The sequence below is a fragment of the Parus major genome, chromosome Z, assembly GCF_001522545.3.
Source record: "Parus major isolate Abel chromosome Z, Parus_major1.1, whole genome shotgun sequence".
Classification (NCBI taxonomy): Eukaryota; Metazoa; Chordata; class Aves; order Passeriformes; family Paridae; genus Parus; species Parus major.
Window position 1 is genome coordinate 10218235 of NC_031799.1, and position 18728 is coordinate 10236962.

General features: G+C 41.1%; 1 protein-coding gene across 4 annotated transcripts; it reads right to left on the minus strand.

The window, feature by feature from the left end:
• Positions 1-1276: 1276 nt before the first annotated feature.
• On the minus strand, positions 1277-17776 carry SLC45A2 (solute carrier family 45 member 2). Of its 4 annotated transcripts, none has more exons than XM_015615507.3 (7): positions 17388-17776; positions 16007-16183; positions 12325-12650; positions 8494-8637; positions 7171-7294; positions 6139-6344; positions 1277-2313 (listed from the first exon to the last, which is right to left on the minus strand). In XM_015615507.3, the coding sequence occupies exons 1-7, from the start codon at positions 17770-17772 to the stop codon at positions 2089-2091; spliced, it is 1587 nt and encodes a 528-aa protein (XP_015470993.1). In that variant the 5' UTR covers positions 17773-17776; the 3' UTR covers positions 1277-2088. The 4 variants fall into 4 exon arrangements, with proteins under 4 accessions (XP_015470993.1, XP_015470991.1, XP_015470996.1 ...); XM_015615505.3 differs by having other exon boundaries at positions 17264-17776; XM_015615510.3 differs by lacking the exon at positions 16007-16183.
• Positions 17777-18728: the final 952 nt, after the last annotated feature.

An 18728-nucleotide genomic window follows, 5' to 3' on the forward strand; every position in this document is an offset into this window, starting at 1 on the left:
CTTTGTGTAACAGAGCAGGGATAACATTGACCATTTCAATGTTAATGTTCTAACAGTGTTAAACCTCAAAAAAAATATTGACAAAGACATAGGTAAACATTGCAAAATTTCTTTCACAGCCTCACAGTGGAATCAGAGCTTTATGATCTCAGCTCTGGTGCACAGGTTTACATGATGCAGTCCTATAAAACCAGATCACCTCCTTCTTTATCTGTTTTTATGGCTTCAGAGATGCCTTCCTCTTTCCTTGAAAATTTCTCCTCCCAGGAGATACAGATTTAATGGAAGTTAGTGAGTTAATGATGGCATAAAGCTAATTGGGAAGACAACAATCCTTTATTTTCTGGCTTCCTCCTGTTTGTCCTGGTTGAGACCCTCGTGATCCAGCTGTCTCAGTGCCTGCAAACTGTTTCAAACATTGTCCTCCCAGGTTTTCTCTTTCATGGGTGTGAAATGAAGAGCCACAAACCAAAAGAAACCATAAAACGTGTTTCCTTCAAAAGGCAGGATGTAGATGCTGTAGTGAGGTTTGCCACGCACTGAGCCTCCTTTGGAGCCTACAGTGGAGACACAGACATTATCAAGAAAAGATATCTGAAGCTCCCACAGACTTGTTAAAATTGATAAGAATTTACCTAGGGGAAAATTGGTTTTCCTGAGAGTATGTGACTCACTCTACTCTTGAAAACATAGAGAAAGGATGAAGCTGATGATCTCTGCAGAGGCACTTGATGCTCAAATATAGCTGTTTATTTTTGGTGTTGTCAATTCATGTCTTGCAGAGCTTCTAAGAGTTCATAAACTCAACACTGCATTTCTCTGAACAGTGTTGATGATACATGTGCAGCATTAAGAACAAAAAGAACCATAACACCATAGTCTCTCAATGTTCATTAACAGTGTTGCATCAGCAGATGGCTTCATGTGGCTTAATATATAACATGGTCGATGGATATGACAATTTTCAGGACAGAGTAAGGACAGCATAAATACAGTATATCGCTTTCACAAACGGGTTTTCAAAACTCTGGCAGTATTAAAAAAATAAGAATGAAGCTTCATATGCAATTAAATACAAATAACTGGTGCTTATGTATTTACTGTACAATAATTCCTGGCAGTGCTTTGCGGAACTGTATTTATTTACACTACTCTGTAGAGAGCAAATGCCATTTCAGTCAAAGCACGAAAGAAAACAGAGAAAAGAGAGATGCTTCTTCAAGGTAAACACTGTCATATCCAATGTCAAGATTTATGTGGTCAACAAGCCATCAAATTCTTACATTGGCCAAGTTTATTTTTTAAATTTCAACATCACAACTGAGAGGCTACTTTTTAAAGAAGGAAGAAATGGCAGTTGTTTCCCATAGACAGATTTTTAGGTACCTACACATGGAGTTGCAAAGCAGCCCTAGGCAGATTTTCCTGACAAGCTCAGTCAATACTTTCACTTCATTTATACAGAAGCAGCAGGATCCAGAACAAAATAATTACTTTACAGCAATGCTTTTAAACAATAGGCTTCAATCTTTTTTATAATCTGGTCATTTTTCACACTCTTTTCTGCTTCTGACAGCAGCTGGTAATTAACTGATCCCATTTAGCAGTACCACTAATAACAGAACTGCACCTTGCATGGCCTCTGACACCTGTTTGAATCTACTGGAGGGAACAGCTCCCAACCTAAGACACTTGAAATACAAGATAAATAAAGATTTTTCTTCCTAGCTCTGTCCTTTTATATTACTTCAATTTATCACAATCTTCGTCTGTTAACTTTCACAAATTGGTAATGACGAGTTTCATAATGACTCCCAGTGCAGAGCATCAAAATACTATGGCCACACACACACCATCACATGTCACAGCATGTGAACACACTGTGTGTTTGTGTGTTTGTGTGAGAGAGGCATTAGGCAACCAGTTTTATCAAGTCTCCATTTCATAAAGCTCTGGAATTGCAACCGATCCAAGGAGGTAAGAGAGGATGACGTGCCAGCAGCGTCAGTACAGCAACAGCACCAGTGCTACTGACCCAGAAAGGAAACGCTCCCCTGGGGAGATTTCTTCCAAATGCTTCTTGCAGTCCTAGTCCACGTAGCGAACGCAGAAAGCCACGAAGCAGCAGCCGATCAGCGCCACTGTGGATGCTGAAATCACGGTGACGGTGCTGCCAGCAACGCTAACCAGGAGCCCCAGGCCCACGCCAAGAATGATCTGGGCCAGCTGGACCATGCAGGTCAGAGCAGCACAGTCGATGCCCTTCCCTCGCCCATGCTCCCCTGCTTTTTCCCCTTCCTGCAGCTTCAGGCTCTGCAAAGAAGCACAGAACAAACCCCAGAAAAGGGACAGTGTCAGCAACATGCAGCTCTTGGCCAAGACATTGTGACACCCCCCAGGGGCAGCAGGACAGGTCAATAGCTGCTCCCTTTCTTGTACCACAGAGGCTACAGAGGTTACCACAGAGATTTTACAAGTAACAGTGAGTTTTCCAAGCTGCCACCAAATTGTCCAGTTTTTCTCATCAGCAATTTTCCCCTCTATCCCTTCTCTTACAGAAGTAATTGAAAATTGACCAGGAAAATTGTACATTTTTTTCAAGTTCAGGTCAATTTGAGCTCTGTTAAACTGACATTTAACAGTACAGGTCATCCTGTAATGGATAATTTAGCTCTGACTCATGTCTGAAGGAGCCATACTATCATATTATCAAAGAATCATCACAGTCACAGAATGGTTTATGTTGTAAGGAACCTTAAAAATCATCTTGTTCCAATGCCCTTGTTGTGAGCAGGGACACTTTCCATTAAACCAAGGTGCTCAAAGGTACATCCAACCTGGCCTTAAACACTTCCAGGGATGGGGCATCCAAAACTTCTCTGGGCAACCTCACCCAGTGTCTCACCACCCACACAATAAAAAATATTTTCATGATATCTAACCTAAATTTACTCTTTCTAACTTTCAAGCCATTCCTGCTTGTCCTATCACTATGTGTCCTTGTGAAAAGTCCATCTCCATCTTTCTTGCAAGCTCCCCTCAAATACTGGAAAGCCACAATCATCTCAATCTGAAGTCTTCTCTTCTCCAGGCTGAACAATCTCAATTCTCTCAGCCTTTCCTCAGAGGAGAGGTGCTCCAGCCCCATGACCATTTTTGTCTCCTCTGTGCTGGCTCCAGCAGGTCCCTGTCCCTCCTGTGCAGGGACCCCAGCTCTGGATGCTCCAGCTGGGTCTCAGCAGAGCAGAGCAGAGGGGCAGAATCCCCTCCCTCCCCTGCTGCCCACGGGGCTCTGGATGCAGCCCAGGACACGTTTGGCTCTCTGGGCTGTGAGTGCCATGGCTGGGGCATGTCCAGCCTCTCACCCACAGCACCCCCAGGTCCTTCTGGGCAGGGCTGCTCTGGGTCTGTTCATGCCCAGCCTGTGCTGATACCGGGGGCTGCTCTCACCCAGGTGCAGCACCAGCACTTGGCCTTGTTCAACTTCATGATGTTCCCATGGGCTGCTCCTCAAGCTTGTCCAGGTCCCTCTGGATGTCTTCCTGTCTTTCAGGTGTGTCCTCATGCCTCACCTGGTGTCATTTGCAAGCTTGGTGAGGGTGCACTCAATCCTCCATCTATGTCACTACAGAAGATACTGAATCACACTGATCCCAATATGGACCCTTGAGGGCACCATTTGTCACTGATCTTCATTTGGATTCTCAGTCATTAATCATGACCCTCTAGATGTGACATCCTACCACTTTCTTATCCATCTAACAGTCCACTCATCAAATCCATCTTTTCAGTTTAGAGAGAAGGATGTTGTGAGGAACATATCCAAAGGCTTTACAGCAGTGCTGATGTACCCCACACTCATACAGGCAGGAACCTGAAGTTACGGCTCAGAGCTCATCAAGGAAATCACTACTAAAATACAAATATAACACTTTTATTGCTGGGGGTGAAAGCAACCTAAAAATAGACATCCAGACTAGGATTCTTCTACACTGCTGAGTACCGCTTTTAATTACTAATCTGTGTATCTGCTATGATATATATATATATATATATAGCAGAGCAAAACTCTTTGTTTATTATGTACAAGTGTCTTGCATGTTAGCACCCTGTGAGGCTGCTGGATCACTGGAACAGGTTAACTAGAGGGGTGATGGAGTCTCCATTCTTGGAATCATTCAAACCAGACCTGGGGCAGCCTGCTTCAGGTTGCCCTTCATGAGCAGCCTCTACATGATCTCTGGGGGTCCCTTCCTCCAGAAAGAAATTACTCTGTTTTATTGGGAAATTATGTGATAATTTACATACTTATTTTCTTCCTGCATAGGCTGTTAAATGGATGTTATGTTCCAACGACAAGAAGTTCCCACACTGTAGGCCAGCGGCACCACTGTGTTCTGGTATCCAAATTCTCTTAGCCATTAAGATGCTTTTTGCTTTTTGCAAACCCTATTATCTTGCCTTTGAGCTACACAAAGCTCACAAGTACTGGAGACAAACAGTCTCTTCCTAATCCAGTAGAAAAAAATTGAATTTGGGTCCTAGGGAACAGTAGCACAGAACAGAAGCTGAAACAGGAGCATTATAAAACACATCACATGATTTTGGTAGAGTGCATAGTGGAGGAAAATATCTGTTCCTTGTTCTGAAATGATGAAGTCCCAATTTTAGACACTTTTTAAAATAAATTATATTTATTTTGCTGGGCTGTTCCCAGTGTTCCTGTGTGGCAGTAGTTCTGACCACAAATACATGAATCTGTAAATGAATTGTGCCTGATGTTTGCTCTTTAATTTTTTCCTATCTTGTACATTATAGAAGATTCAAGCTAAACCCATTAATATAAAATCTAACATAGAATTATATATCATTTGACATCTGTCATAGCTAGTACTATACACCAAACAAGAAACAGCTGGTTGTCTTATAAGTAACACACAAATATGTTGGCCTATTAAGTGTAAAGTTCATGCACACTTTAGCATATTTTATTTCACTTCTGTCTTGGAATGGATACAAATTTTGCATTTACTCCTCCTCTCTGAGTTGGCTGACCTGAGGTTAGAACTGAGATCTCACCCTAACCTGGGCTTATTCCCAGTCTTTTGTTTTGTGTTTATAAAACATCATGATAATTCTCTGTTGGAAGGAGCAAAGAAATTAACTGAAAAATTAAGAAGCATATATATTAAATATTTCATCACTTTGAGACACCCTTCTAGCATTCAGTTGAATAATTAAAGACTTTTGTTGTGTTTGTCATTCAGAGGGAGCTGGTAAAAGCTGTATGGAAGCACCTGGTCTATCCTGATCTATACCTGATCTATGTGCCTCTTTCAACTATGTTTTATGTGGTCTTCCAATGGTTCAACATTGCCTTTATTCATTTCTTCAGATTTCCCAAGATATACTGAGAATTTCTATTTTTTTCCAACTCTGCTTAATCTTTCTTGTTTCCAGCTGTTTGACTGACTTAAGAGAGTTGAGAGAACTTTTCCATTAAAGAACTCAACACTTTACAATACATGGAGATCCTGCTGTGTCCAGTAACATGATACAAGCTGTGCAAGTTTTTCCAGATTTTCCTTGGAAACAGGATTTAAGGCCATGGAGGACAAAAAACCAACCACAGACATTTAGAAAGATAATGAGAATGTTGTATAGGATTAAATACTGAACTATATAAAGTTTCTACTTTAATGTCATTTGTTTATTAACTAAGAGCTTTTGTAACACTTTGCAGTTAACTAAAAGTTCTGACAGCCTTTACAGGCTTGTTATTAACCTCAGGAACTCAGAAGTTAAGTCTTCTGCTAATGTGGCTGGAAGGAAAGATATAAAGAAGGTAGGACTTGAAGGCAACACAAGTGGAGGGAGCCCTGTTACATGCTTACTGCCTGAACTCGTACTGTGATTGGCTTTGTTTCAGATGTGATGATAAATATTTGTTTCATTGAAGGCCTGTTGGGAGAGTTTGGAGCTGGGATGTTAACTCTCTCTGTCAGAAACGTCCCATTCATATGTGTCATTATTAATACTTCAAAATTAAAATTAAAAGCTGCTCACCATTTCTATCCAGTTTACCCCCAAAACAGGTTGAACAGACAGATATAATGCTTCTTGAGATATTGCACTCACCTCTTCTTCCCTGTGATACTCTGCAATGAGGTGGAATGGCACTGTGTACAGTGTGCTGGACATGACTCCAAAGAGTGAACAAAGAGCCAGAGTGGAATACACATTGGGAAACAAGCCAATTAATCCAGTACCCAGTCCAAAAAGTAGGTATCCAATGAAATAAAGTCCCTTTAATCCTATGTATGGCAGAAGGACTTTCTGCAAGTCTGTTAAAAGAAAGCAAAAATGCCAATAAGATTAAACAAAACAGGTCACATTTTATCAAGGGAGCTCCTTTTCAGGGGTTGTATCTTGTAAAATGCAATGAAGGAGATAATCTTAATGATTTTGGAAATTACCTCGAATTATTGTAGGTATAAACTTGCCAAAGAATACTTGCTCACACCACCCAGAGCTCAACCTGCAGCTCACACTGCAGCTGCACCCAGAGATAGTAGTGCTGAATAGGTGTTCATCCACAGAAAGGCCACACAGAAATGCCTGCAGTTAAGGCTCCAAAGGTGAAAACATTTCCCTCAAGCCTCTTTTAGATGCTCAAATCAATCCTCAAAATGCTACTTGTTTGAATTTTTGGATCACAAGTAGTTTTTTTAATCCTTGGGAAGAGTTATGGGGAGCTGGGCAGCTGTGCTAGCATGTTTACATATAATTTTGCAGATCAAGATTCAAGCTTCTGGCAGACCTTCTGCATGGAGCATGCAAATGGGGAGAGGCCACCTTTGAGAGCCTACAGCTACAGCATTGCTAGGTGAAAGAGCACCTAAGAATTTGGTGTGGCAGTTAATTACAGAATGATTTTCAGTGTTTAGGATCAGTTCACATGCAGAACAATGTCCTACTCCCAAAGTGACCCCTCATCATGTGGTCATGAACTGTTTGTACTAAGATATAAATTTCTAACAACGCTGAGAATGTAACATTCCTTAAAGCTTTAACGTAGAAAAGAAGTCCAGGAAATTTGGCATCCCTTTATGCTTTTAAACAATGGCAAACAGCAAACACAGAGTTGGGGGTTCATTCATGGGTACTTACAAGAGTAGACTGATGAAGAAACTGCATTGATGCACAGTCCCCAGCACCCCATCTCTACCCCTGTTTTGTAGGTAAGGTAAAGTGTGGAGTTGTGAGGTGCATAAGGATTCCCGTGGTACACAACCTGAAAGAGACCACAAAAGTCACAGGAGGCAGGGATGGCTGCATGTAGGGAATGTCTCCTCCTTATGGGCACAGGGCCCCATCCCTGGTAGGAGCACCCAAGAAATCTGTTAAGTAGTGTCCTAAACCCCCATGTGTAATTCTCTAGGTTTCACACTCAGGTCTTCTGGACTATCACGTCCCAGGCTTTGCCTCATTTGTTACCCTCTGTCTTTTCCTGGACTGTCTACTTTACATCAACTCATTTGCTCTTTTATCCTTTGGGTGTCTCACTTCCAACTTTCTCTCTCCACTTCTGCCTTCTTGCCTTAGCCTTTCTTTCCCTAATTTATCTACAAATTTTTTCTGTTTTCCCTTTCAGGTTTACCTCAACACATTCATTTTTCTGAACAGTTATTGTCTTATTCAGTTACTTTTCTAGACAAGCAAAACTTTTTTCTTTCAGTTATTCATCTACACTGCAGGGAAAAGAACCCTCCCCCTCGCCTTGCCTACAAAGACAAAAAAAGGCAAGGAAATGGGAATACTGTGTAGAAACCACAGAAAATAAGGGAGTGACAGTGAGAGATTTGTGCCAGGAGCATATTAATTCACTGGAAGAAAGAAGGCACATTCGTATAGGGAAGAATCACTGTCAAAGACATTCAGTCCCTGGGAATGGCACAGAAAAGGTATCACTGGATATTGTGAAGTTGCTGAGAAAAGGGACTCAGGACAGACAAATGCAAGAAGATAAAACTTTCTGCTACCAAGTAGCTCCCTGTGTGCAGAGAGCTGAATGGCCTGAGGCCAGGGAGGCTGCATAGCAGGTGAAGGGCTTTGTGTGGATCCTGCATACACACCAGTACAAGGCCAGCTGCATCTAAGCACTGCCCCAGCTAGAAAACCTGCCCATGTGGGAACAGCTCCCAAGCCAAAGCAGAAAGTGGATGTGGTTGGACCAGCTCTGAGAACTTGCCTTAGAACAGTCACAAATAGCCTTAAAAATACTAAAGGCTTTCCCCAGTGATTTCATGTACAGGCTTGGAACAATGGCCTGACCTTAATTAGCTGGCTTACAAAACTATTGATGAGCCATCCAGACAGAAATGGCTCTGACACCAGCGTCATTTTCCTCAAGATAGTAACACCATTTCATTTCCTTCTGATGGAGCAGGAAATGCTACAAGGAAGGAACAGTGAGAGGATTTTATACTTTACCTGTCCCATGAAATCAGTAAAGAAGAGCATATTGGACAGGAAAGCCATCCATCCAAAGAGGTGGCTCACACACAGACAGCGATAGTGGGATGGCATGCTTAAAAGTGTCTTCAAGAGTGATTTAAGGGTCATCTGTCTTTTTTCCTGAAAGCAAATATGCAGTATTATTGTCCTGAAGGCTAATGAAATAGCTGACAGCAAATGCAGAAGGCCTTAGTCGTATCTTTTAATTGCTAAACTTCCAGTCTTTTCTTTTCTGCTTGGAAGGGTTGCTTGGTACCAAGTTTCCTTCAATTTATAAAATTCACAAAAACTGTAGAAGAGATGGAGTATACCAGTAGGAATGTAGTATTTCTTGCTGTTATAATCAGTAGGACAATTATTTACATGTAGAATCACAGGGAAATTTTCTGCCAAAGCAGACTCAGGGAGTTATAAAAACTCATCAATGAAAAAAAAAAACAATTAACCACCAACAAAAATAAGCGGAAAATAAAGTTATTTATTTAAAGAAGCCATCAGCTTTACACTGAAAATTTAAAGCTGCTGCAGAAAAAAGCTATGCTCAAAATACTCCTGAAAATTAAAATGTGTCAGTTGTGGATTTCTGAGACCTTATTCCCTTTCCATTCTATGTGTTAAATTCCCCAGGAAACTTCTTTTTCTAGAGAAACTTCTAACTCTTCAGGCATATAATGAGATTTCCACTATGCACTGTCCTTGAAGCAGGAAGGAGCTGTGGTTCACCATGGTAGCACACAGAGAATGTGAGCTCCAGCATCTGAGCACCTCATACCATGGGAGAAATAACTCATTTCACAATCAAAACTTAATTGGTGCTGGCTAACAGATCTCACTGATGAGGAAAATAAAATCTTCTCACCATGTTTAATCACCCATATTATCTCCCTCCTCATCTCAGCCCTGTGCCCAAAAACTCTGTTTCTTTTCCAGTCACATTGATCAGATAATTTGTATTACTTTTTTTTTTTTTTTTAAAGTAGTGTAGGTGTGTTTGGTATCAGGTATTTTGACACATAATTCTTCCTGTATTAAAGCTCCTGCATGGTTCACTGCTTTTAAAGAAAAAAAGATACTATTTTAACTGTGCGCAATGGAAACTTCCAATTTCTTTCCTAATGTTTGGAGACAACAGTCTCAGAGAAATGGTAAGGGAAGATGTATGTTATGAAATGTGGAAGAACTGCAAAAGTTATGCTAATTACTGGAAATTCCTGGACTGGATCTTGTAATCAATTTGCTGTAAGATGTCATGCTTTCCCTTCTCTCTTCAGTGCTGTACTTACTTCTCAAAATTCTACTTTCCTTTGAAGTAGGCTATGCTGCAAGCTACTCTATGAATAATCACAACACATAAAGTTGGAAAATACTTTGCTTCAGTGTGAGGTTTTTAATCCTCATAGGAATGCCAAAATTCAAGTTGCTGACTTCCACCTTGGACTGTATATTTTCCAAATCCCTTGGAATTTCTCTTGGCATCACTGTCTCTTTTTAAACAGGGCAAGCTTTATATTCTTCTACAATTATAAAAGGAAAACAAACAAAAAAATTCCAGATGGACTCATTAGTGTTATTTCAAAGATAATTACTATCGTTGGCTTGGCTTAATTTAGTTTGTAATTCTTCCACTCTGCTTTTTAAAATAGCCTTTTCAAGCAAAGCTTTAAGATAAGATCATGGAATTACAAAGGACACTGCAGTGATTACAAACAATAGTTTGACAGCTAAATATAAATGTTTTCTTTCTATTTAGATACTCTAGAGAGTGGAAATGGAAACAAAAAACTGCTTCATGTACACATTCAAAACATGCAGGCACACAAATTACGTGCTAATTTAAATAACGTTCTGAAGTTTAAGCATCTTATTCTTCAAAAGCTCACAATACCAAAGAATCTCTACAAAATCACTACAACTCAGGGCATAAGGTAATAAGAATACAGAGGAAGCAATATGCCTTGGGTTTTACGGCAGTGGAAACTGAAAAACTTGGCACCATTCAAAAGAATACAAGGCTAATTGCTTTGGGTGTCTGTTCATACTATGACAGGTCAAATCTTATTGATAATCATGTTAGCTATTAGTATGTGAGACCATAGGATTAATTTAGAAGAAATACAGCCATGATGCCTTCAATAAAAATTAAAAAAAAGACACAGAAAAACAGGAAGCCAAATCATTTCTTCAAGGAAGTGATTATGGTAATGAATGAACTCAGCAAACATGTGCCACAGGAGACAGATCATTAGAGCAGGGAGTGTCTGGCATTCATACACACAAAGAAACATGAGACTGATCAAAGCACTGGGGGACTCTAACAGGCTGCCCAGCCTAATCAGAGAGGAGGGCAATGGCACAGGCTCACCCACAGTGGACACCACGGCTTCACCTCCAGTGCCAGACATGGAGCTCCACGTTACTCATGTTACTGACTCCATGGAATTATTTCTTGCCAAGGCAGAGCCTGCCCCAAACCACAGTCTGCTCCCCCCACCTTCACTGTATTGCTCTCTCATCTTTACTTGCCTTCTCTTTTTCTTTTCTTTAAGAGCCTACATGGTCCAAGCAATCAATGATGCTCAGCATCTCTAACAATTGGAGGATGCAGAGTGAACAGTGCTGGTGAAGGGTGCTGGCTGCTCAAGTTGCCCTGCAAGTGGGGAAGCTCAGGCAGCACGACAGTGCTCTTGTCAGATTCTCCACACAATTGTTGCCTCACTCTCTGCCCTACTCTGTGTTTGCTTGGCATTCTCATCAGGCAATGCTTATTTCCTATGTCTTGCATCTGGTGTAAGAATATTTTTTTCTGGTTAGAAACACCAAGTGCTATTATAAAACAAATTACAAATAGTGAAAGATCATAAATCCCTTTTATTTATAGATTAAACAAGAGTATTGCTTTCTTACTTATAACCATTTGCACATGCTTAGTATGTTTTACCTGATTTATCAAACCTTTCTATCAGTGTATCAGGGATGGATATAATGCCAAGACATCCAAAGTGAAATTAAAATGAGAAGCAATTGTGTCACCACTATTGTGTTATACTTTGCTTACCTAGGGTAGCATGAGATAGCCATGAGAATTTCTAACACTAAAAGTCATCAATCAAACAGTAAAAATGATCATCTGTTCCCAAAACCATGCTAGAAGTGAGCTCCCCAGATATTTTTCTGGTAGATTCACCTTTTCCTAGGTGCCTTAGGTTGAAGAAATCTCTCATAAAAATGCATCAGAAACAAAGTAACAGTGAGGATTTAAAAGAACTCACTGTTCTCTTGCACCACAAAATTTTGCCAAAGGCACAGCTACAGTATCACTCAGGCTCTGGTAGCAAGGAAGTACTGCTGTTGAAGCATCAGTTTTAAACACATTAATGATCAATGAAATGTTGAGCACCTGAAAACCTAAATGTTTACTAGACATTTCGCAGGTACTATGTAGAAAACTGTGGACTTCGGTGAGAATTAGAGACCTACAGCAAAGATTAATGGTCTGCAGTCTTTGTCCACAATATTATGCTAATTATATCAAGCCTAAAGGACAAAGTAGATCCTATTTACAATATTCACATGAGGAGGATATCAAGAGACTGACATTGAACAGAAAGCTGAGCCATCTCCCTCATCCCTCTTGTGCGCAATACTGTCTGAAGGAAAAAAAAAAAAAAATTAAAAAACCAGGCAGGCTTTCTCCTGTTTCTTCATCCCTGTGCATGTGAAAGGACTCCATTACAAACAATCATCATTAGCAAATTAAGGGGTCTCCAAGGATGCAGATATATCCCGTAAAATCATCTCTGCACTCACCTCTGTGCGTGACACCACCACACATTTCCCTGGCTTGACTGCAGCCTTTATTTCGGAACATGTTGATTTTAAGTAACCGTTCTTGATTTCCTCCTCTGTGGAGTTGTATTTATGGGGTTCAGTCACTTCCAACAAGAACTTTGTCTCTTCATTCTCGTATCTGAGTGGGACTTCAGGAATACTGCACAGATGTACAGTAAGGCAGATTATGAAAACCAAGGCTGCGAAGAAGAAAATCACCTGGAATTCTGATGCCAAGGTATATCCTAGTATAGTTTGACCCCAATCCATAGCACCTGTGAGGTAACCCAGGGCTCCTCCCAAACCTACAATGGTGGGGGAAAAGAAAAGGAAAAAAAAAATGTCTACTGGCATTGATAAAATAAACAAAGAGTACATAATACCCTCAATATGTGATGTCCTCTAGAAATGATGGAATAATCACTCAACAGATACGTATCACAAGAAATAGGAATACTGAGCTAATCACATACATGAGCAGTTACTAAAACATCTCTTGAAAAATCTCCTCAGATCTGTCAGGCAGAGCTCTCCAGAAACTACCGGAACATAAAGCAACATAGGCTCCATCTCTTTTTATGACTCTTTGAAGCTCTACTTTCTTTGAAATGATAAATAATACAAGTAGCACTAAACAAAAGCCTACAAGAATTTATGTGGTTTTCTCTCTTTTTTTTTTATTTTCTCAGAACAAAAATTTTTAAAATTTTTAAAATTATACTGAGAGTATACTTTAGATTGATATATATATATATATATATATATAGATATAGATAGATATAGATAGATATAGATAGATAGATATATCTATACTTTAGAATTTGTAAAATGTATTTTATTTAGCTTAGTCCAAGCAGAAATACTGGCTCCATGTGAAATTTTAAAAAAAGGGAAATACAAAAGCAATGTTAGATATTTATACAAATCCAAGTACCACACCACTTGGAAAAGAAAACAGAAAGGAACAAATATAAATGCATAATCTATTTACTAATTTTCTCAGAAGAGGTAGACTAAAGGGTAAAATGAGAATGCTACCTTGTGCTTTGAAGTAATAAACCCAGTTTTCAGTCAGTTTGGGTTTTTTTACAATTTCTTCTGTTTGTTATAAGTGCACACAGAGGTGCACAGGAACGTGCTCTCTGTTACACTCTGAGCTCTGGTAGGGGTGGCACCTTTGCAGAGTCCTGACCCCTTGTTAACCAGGTGGCTCTGGGGTGATGGATAGTTGGGAGTTCCACAGGATAGGCACCTTCCAAGAACTTGGAAGCATTTTTCTCCTTCTGCTTAGGAGAACTGATAACAGTGTATAGCAAAGCTGCGTGTCTCATAAAAACAGCACCTGCGCTTGCTTCCCAAACAAAACATGGGATTTTGATTTCATTCTGGACTTCTGTACCTTTCTTGCCCTCCTGCATCTGATTATGGCCCTCCTTCATTGTGTCCTATGGCATTTCACAGGGGACTGTATCCTTGATTGTTTTCAGAAAAAAAACATTATGCTATTAGTAACTTTTTAAAGAAAATCTACACTACATGTTTTCAGTGTATGTTTGCAGAGAGAATGTTTAACATTTGAGGATGTCTTTGCATGCTGTTTTGAAAAAAAAGCATCATGATATTGGAATGCAGCCTGAATGTTGAGTTCTTGGATGTGTGCACTCTTTCTTCCACTTGAATAAGTGGCCATGGATTTCATAACTGCAAAGCTATCAAATTTCATGTTCAAACCCTAAACCGAAGGCAAACGGGAGAGTAAAATCTTAGAAATATTAAGTATAAAAGGAAGGAAGGAACTAAAGTGGGAAAAAGAACTAATATCTAAAACAGAAGCTGGAAAAGAAATGGGAAGATTGCATTCAGTGTCTAATAGGAATAAAATGGGGAACTATAAATGTAAACTGTAGAGAATGGATATTAATGTTACAGTTTAGGGAAAACTAACACCAAGGCCAGTGAATTGCTGGAGAAGACTGCCTTGGGAGGCTGTAGAACTCCAGTCAATGCAGGATTTCAACACCAGGCCAGGGAACTTTCAGTTAGGAAGGGTTAAGATATTGATGAACTTGCTGTGGAGAGCACAGGATGCTGGACTAAGTCACGCACTCTGCCCCAGTCTTATTTCGTGTTGTCCCACATCCCTTCTCACATCTGAGTACACGTAGACAGCTAAATCTGTAGCTTCAAACTCGGAGACATCCAAACTAAAACTGCAGCCAGAGTTGTGCTGAATATACATGGACACTCAATACTCTCTCTGTCCAAACAAGTGAGTCTTTAATATTTTATCTGTCTGTTTCTAATGGATAATACAGATTTCATTCCCATGTGGCTTTAAGCTTCCCTTATGATCTGTGTTCCTGGACACAGGTATTTCATGTGTCCAAAATCAGCCAGCTGTCAGTAGCTGCTACACCTCCCTCCTTGAACAGAGTAGCTGCTACTGAGACTACGAATCTCTTCTCCTGGGGAGGGTTCAGTAGCCACAAAAATCTGCTGTAACAAAGATTGCATGACTTCCCATGCAGTCTGCTTTTTGTCTAGTACTTTCATAGGGACTACTCTCAGACATAGCAGGAGGTTCCTCCCAGGTCACTTTACACGTACACAGCCTTGGGTGTCTTCCCTGTGCAGTTCCTCACCACAGGGCTCACACTGCACAGATGATTTCATAGAATCAGTGTTCAGGGGTTGGAATGGACCTCAGGTATCATCCAGTCCCACCCACCCACCCACATCCCACTAGACCAGGATGTTCAAGGCCTTATCCAGCATGGCCTGGAACATTGACAAGGGTTGGCCATCCATAACCTCCCTGGACAACCTATTCCAGTGTCTCACCACTCTCATAGATGGGTTCTTCCTAATATCCAGTCTAAATTTCCACTTATCTTCCTAAAGAAGTGTCCCTCTCCAACTTCCTTGTGGCCCACCTTCAGACACACAACCTTCTTTTCACCAGGCTGAACATCTCCAACTTTCTCAGCCCATCTTCATAGGAGAGGTTCTCTAGTCCCCTAAACAACTTTGTTTCCCTCCTTTGGACTTGTTCCAACAATTTGGTGTCCTTCTGTAACTCGGCAACATTCCAAAAATGTATGAAAGCAAATGAAGCTGTTAATTTCATTTGCAGGAACTTGAACTGAACCACTTGGACCTATTTTGTGGGAGTTGTGAATTTCTGAATTACACAGAACTCCAGTTTCTATACAGCACATACTGGAGTGCTGCTGAAGAATGGAAATCAATCTGTTTGTGCAGCTCCTGTTCTATGTCACATGACGAGTCTAAAATGTTATTTTTATGCGCAATAGCAATGAAACAAGCTACATCCATTCATTTTTGCCTTAGCAAAAATTTTAAATAAACCAAAACAAACTGAACAAACACTACTTCACCTTTTAAAATAACAAACTACTCTTCAATCATGTCTGTGTTGCTGTAATTGTTTGTGCTTGCAACCTTCTTCAGAATTCTTGTAACAGCAATCACAAGTTGCTGCTCTTTGGAGCAGTGAAAACCCAGCAACAAATGTCTCGTGACTGAAGTACAGGATCAGATGATCAGTTCATTCAAGATCAGAAACAGAGTGAGGATAAAATCCATGCAATTAGCTTCCCCTCCTTTGAGAGGTAGGGAGGAAAAGAAGGGATCAGGGTACCTGTAAAGAGGGCGTGGTAATGCAGACCCTTTTCTTTATCCTGATGAGAGCAGACATCAAATAAATATGCTTTGATGGGACCATCAATAAAATCAGCTGCAAAATCAAAAAGTACTACTCCCAGCATGGTAATGACTATTGCCCACGTCCGCTGCTTGTCTCTCTCATCGATGAAAGCTAAAAAAAGAAAAACACCCTCATTCTGACAGCAACAGTGCCATGTTCTACAAAACCATATTCAGTTTTTCCTGATACCTCAAAACCTAAGCAACGACTGTTTATGTGAGAGAGTCCAGCAACACCACAATCTCATCAGAGAAGCAGGAGAGCTGAGTCTGAGTGCACTGAGCTGGGCTAGATTGACTTACTGCCTTGAGTCAGTACACACTCAGAATGCTTCAAGCTCCACAACCAAGTGCATCACTATCCTTAATCTATTCCTTTACACCTTCAAGGCATACTCTGGTAGCCTAACACATGCATTTTGTAATACTTGCAGTTTATTCTCTTTGTCCCTTATACTCTTTTAGATAACCAAGAGTTGACTGCAACATCTCTTTCTGGGTGAGATCAAGTATATTCAACACCAATAATGTTGAGGAAGACAGACTATATAATGCATAAAACGCACACCTCCCCCATCTGCCTAGTCAGCAACGACTTTCTATCTACACTTTAAGCTACATCCCAAGCTAAAATGTAACAATAGGGATGGCACTCAAATTTGATTTTGCATGTTTCAGCTGCAACAGGGTTTCTAAGCAGTTAGGGATTTTTGTTTTTCACCAGCACAACAGCCCTGAGTCAAACCAGTGCTGCAGTAATTAAAGACGAGTATTTTGAATACTAATCCATCTAAAACAGGGATGAACAGGGATTCAACTGGGATTTGTATTACATCACAAAACCAATACTACCATTTAAGTTAACAAGGTAGATCTTAGCTCATAAAAGCTTCTATGGCCTAAGCAAATCTTTACCTGTAGGAGCTTATCAGGCAACCAAACCAATTTCCAGCAACTGCAGTCACATGCACAGAGTACAGAACACAATGCACAGGGTACATAACATGCAGTGTTAGGACTGAATGCACACAAAGATTACAGTGCTTCCCAGCTCCTTCAGTGCACCTGAGTCACATAACACCAAATTTTAACAGTGCATTTTAGGAAAGAAAGGGGGAATCCCTCTCTTTTTTCTGATTCAAAAGGCTAGGATGAGTTTTGTCTGTTAGCATAGCGCATGCCCCTCACTCACCTGAGATCATCACGTCCCCATTGAGGTACAAAGCCATGCCTAACAGCATTATGATGCCCAGACCCAGAATGTAAGGTCGCCTCCTGCCCCAGCTACAGGTGCAGTGATCACTGGCTGAACCTACCACGGGCTGCAGCACGAAGCCCAGGATAGGGCTGATGAGCCACACGAGGCTGTAGAGGTTCTTGGGCAGCCCTACACTGAGCAGCACTGGCGTGACAAAGGCGGCCTCCACGGCATAGCAGAACTCCCGGCCGAACATGGCCATGCTGTGCATGACCAGCCTTCGCACCGCTCGCCTCCTCGGCACCGCTGCTCCACTCCTCATCACTGACTGCCTCGGAGCTTCCTCCTTCTCCCTGCTGCCATCCATGTCGGCCTTGGCCACTCCAGAGATGGGCAGAAGAGCCCCGTGGAAGCTCTCTTTCGTTAAGGTCATAGCTCCGGCTGCGAGCAGTGCCGTGGCGAGCTGGTGCTGCCTGCTCTGGCTGACATGGGGCCCAGATCATATGCCGGTGGGATCGGTCTGCGCTGGGGGAGGGACTCACATACTTTCATGGCTCTGCGATCACAAGTTATGCCAGGAAGGGGGCGGGGAAGTGTGTGCTCACATTAGCAGAACTGAGCTTTTGGGCGTCTGCACTGCCCCCGACTATCCACAACTGAGGAATTACTGTTCATGCATGAAGCACACATATAACGGGAACATACATCACATGGTCTGGGCACAGGATTATCCTGACACAAAGCTGCTCCTCTTGTTGTAAGATCTTGCTGTAAGACGGCAGTGGCACCAGGAACCTAGTCCTCATCCTTCCATTCAGCAAACATGAGCATCAGACCATTCCCTGCTGACTAACCTGGGAGGAAAAATCTGTATCTACCTGGAAAAGGATTTCAATGCACTTCATAAGGATGAGTAAGTGAACCTATCCATTGCCCTTGAGCATTAGAGCCAGATACAATGCTTGGCAGAAGTCTGTCAAGCAGCAACTGTTGAGTACTTTTTTGTATATGCTGTGTATTGCCCTCAAAAGAACTGATTATTTCACAAAGAATATAAGAATTGCTTAGAGGTGGGTTTCTTAAACAGTCTTACTTGCCAGGGGAAGGCCTTAAAAGAAACCTGTAGTGACCTTACTCAAACTGTACTTTTCAGGTTAGCCACTTGAGTGAGGCAGCTTATCCAACCTATCCTGAAGCAGCAAGAGGTTTTAAATTGACATCAGTAATTTTGGTCTCAAAACTTATCCATGATGGACATCCCATTTGACACCACTGGTTCTTCTCCAACATGATCAGATATATCTGGGACTAAGCAACTTGTCAAGTCCTACAGCAATAGCCTATAATATTCAATTACTTACACTAGACTGATTATCAGCTGGAAACTTCAGGTGCTTTTGCTGATGATTTAGACAACCTGCCAGGACCTAAGAGATAATTCTTGCTTCCAGGCTGGAGT

Bases quoted from the DNA above. Each gene is read 5' to 3' on its own strand.
- SLC45A2 (XM_015615505.3), bottom strand. From the start codon at position 17,702: ATGACCTTAACGAAAGAGAGCTTCCACGGGGCTCTTCTGCCCATCTCT. The intron at 6,345-7,170 runs GTAAGTACCCAT...TTCTTTTAACAG, and splicing joins TTCTTCATCAGTCTACTCTT to ACTTGCAGAAAGTCCTTCTG. The intron at 2,314-6,138 runs GTGAGTGCAATA...GCTTCTTTGCAG, and splicing joins AGTATCACAGGGAAGAAGAG to AGCCTGAAGCTGCAGGAAGG.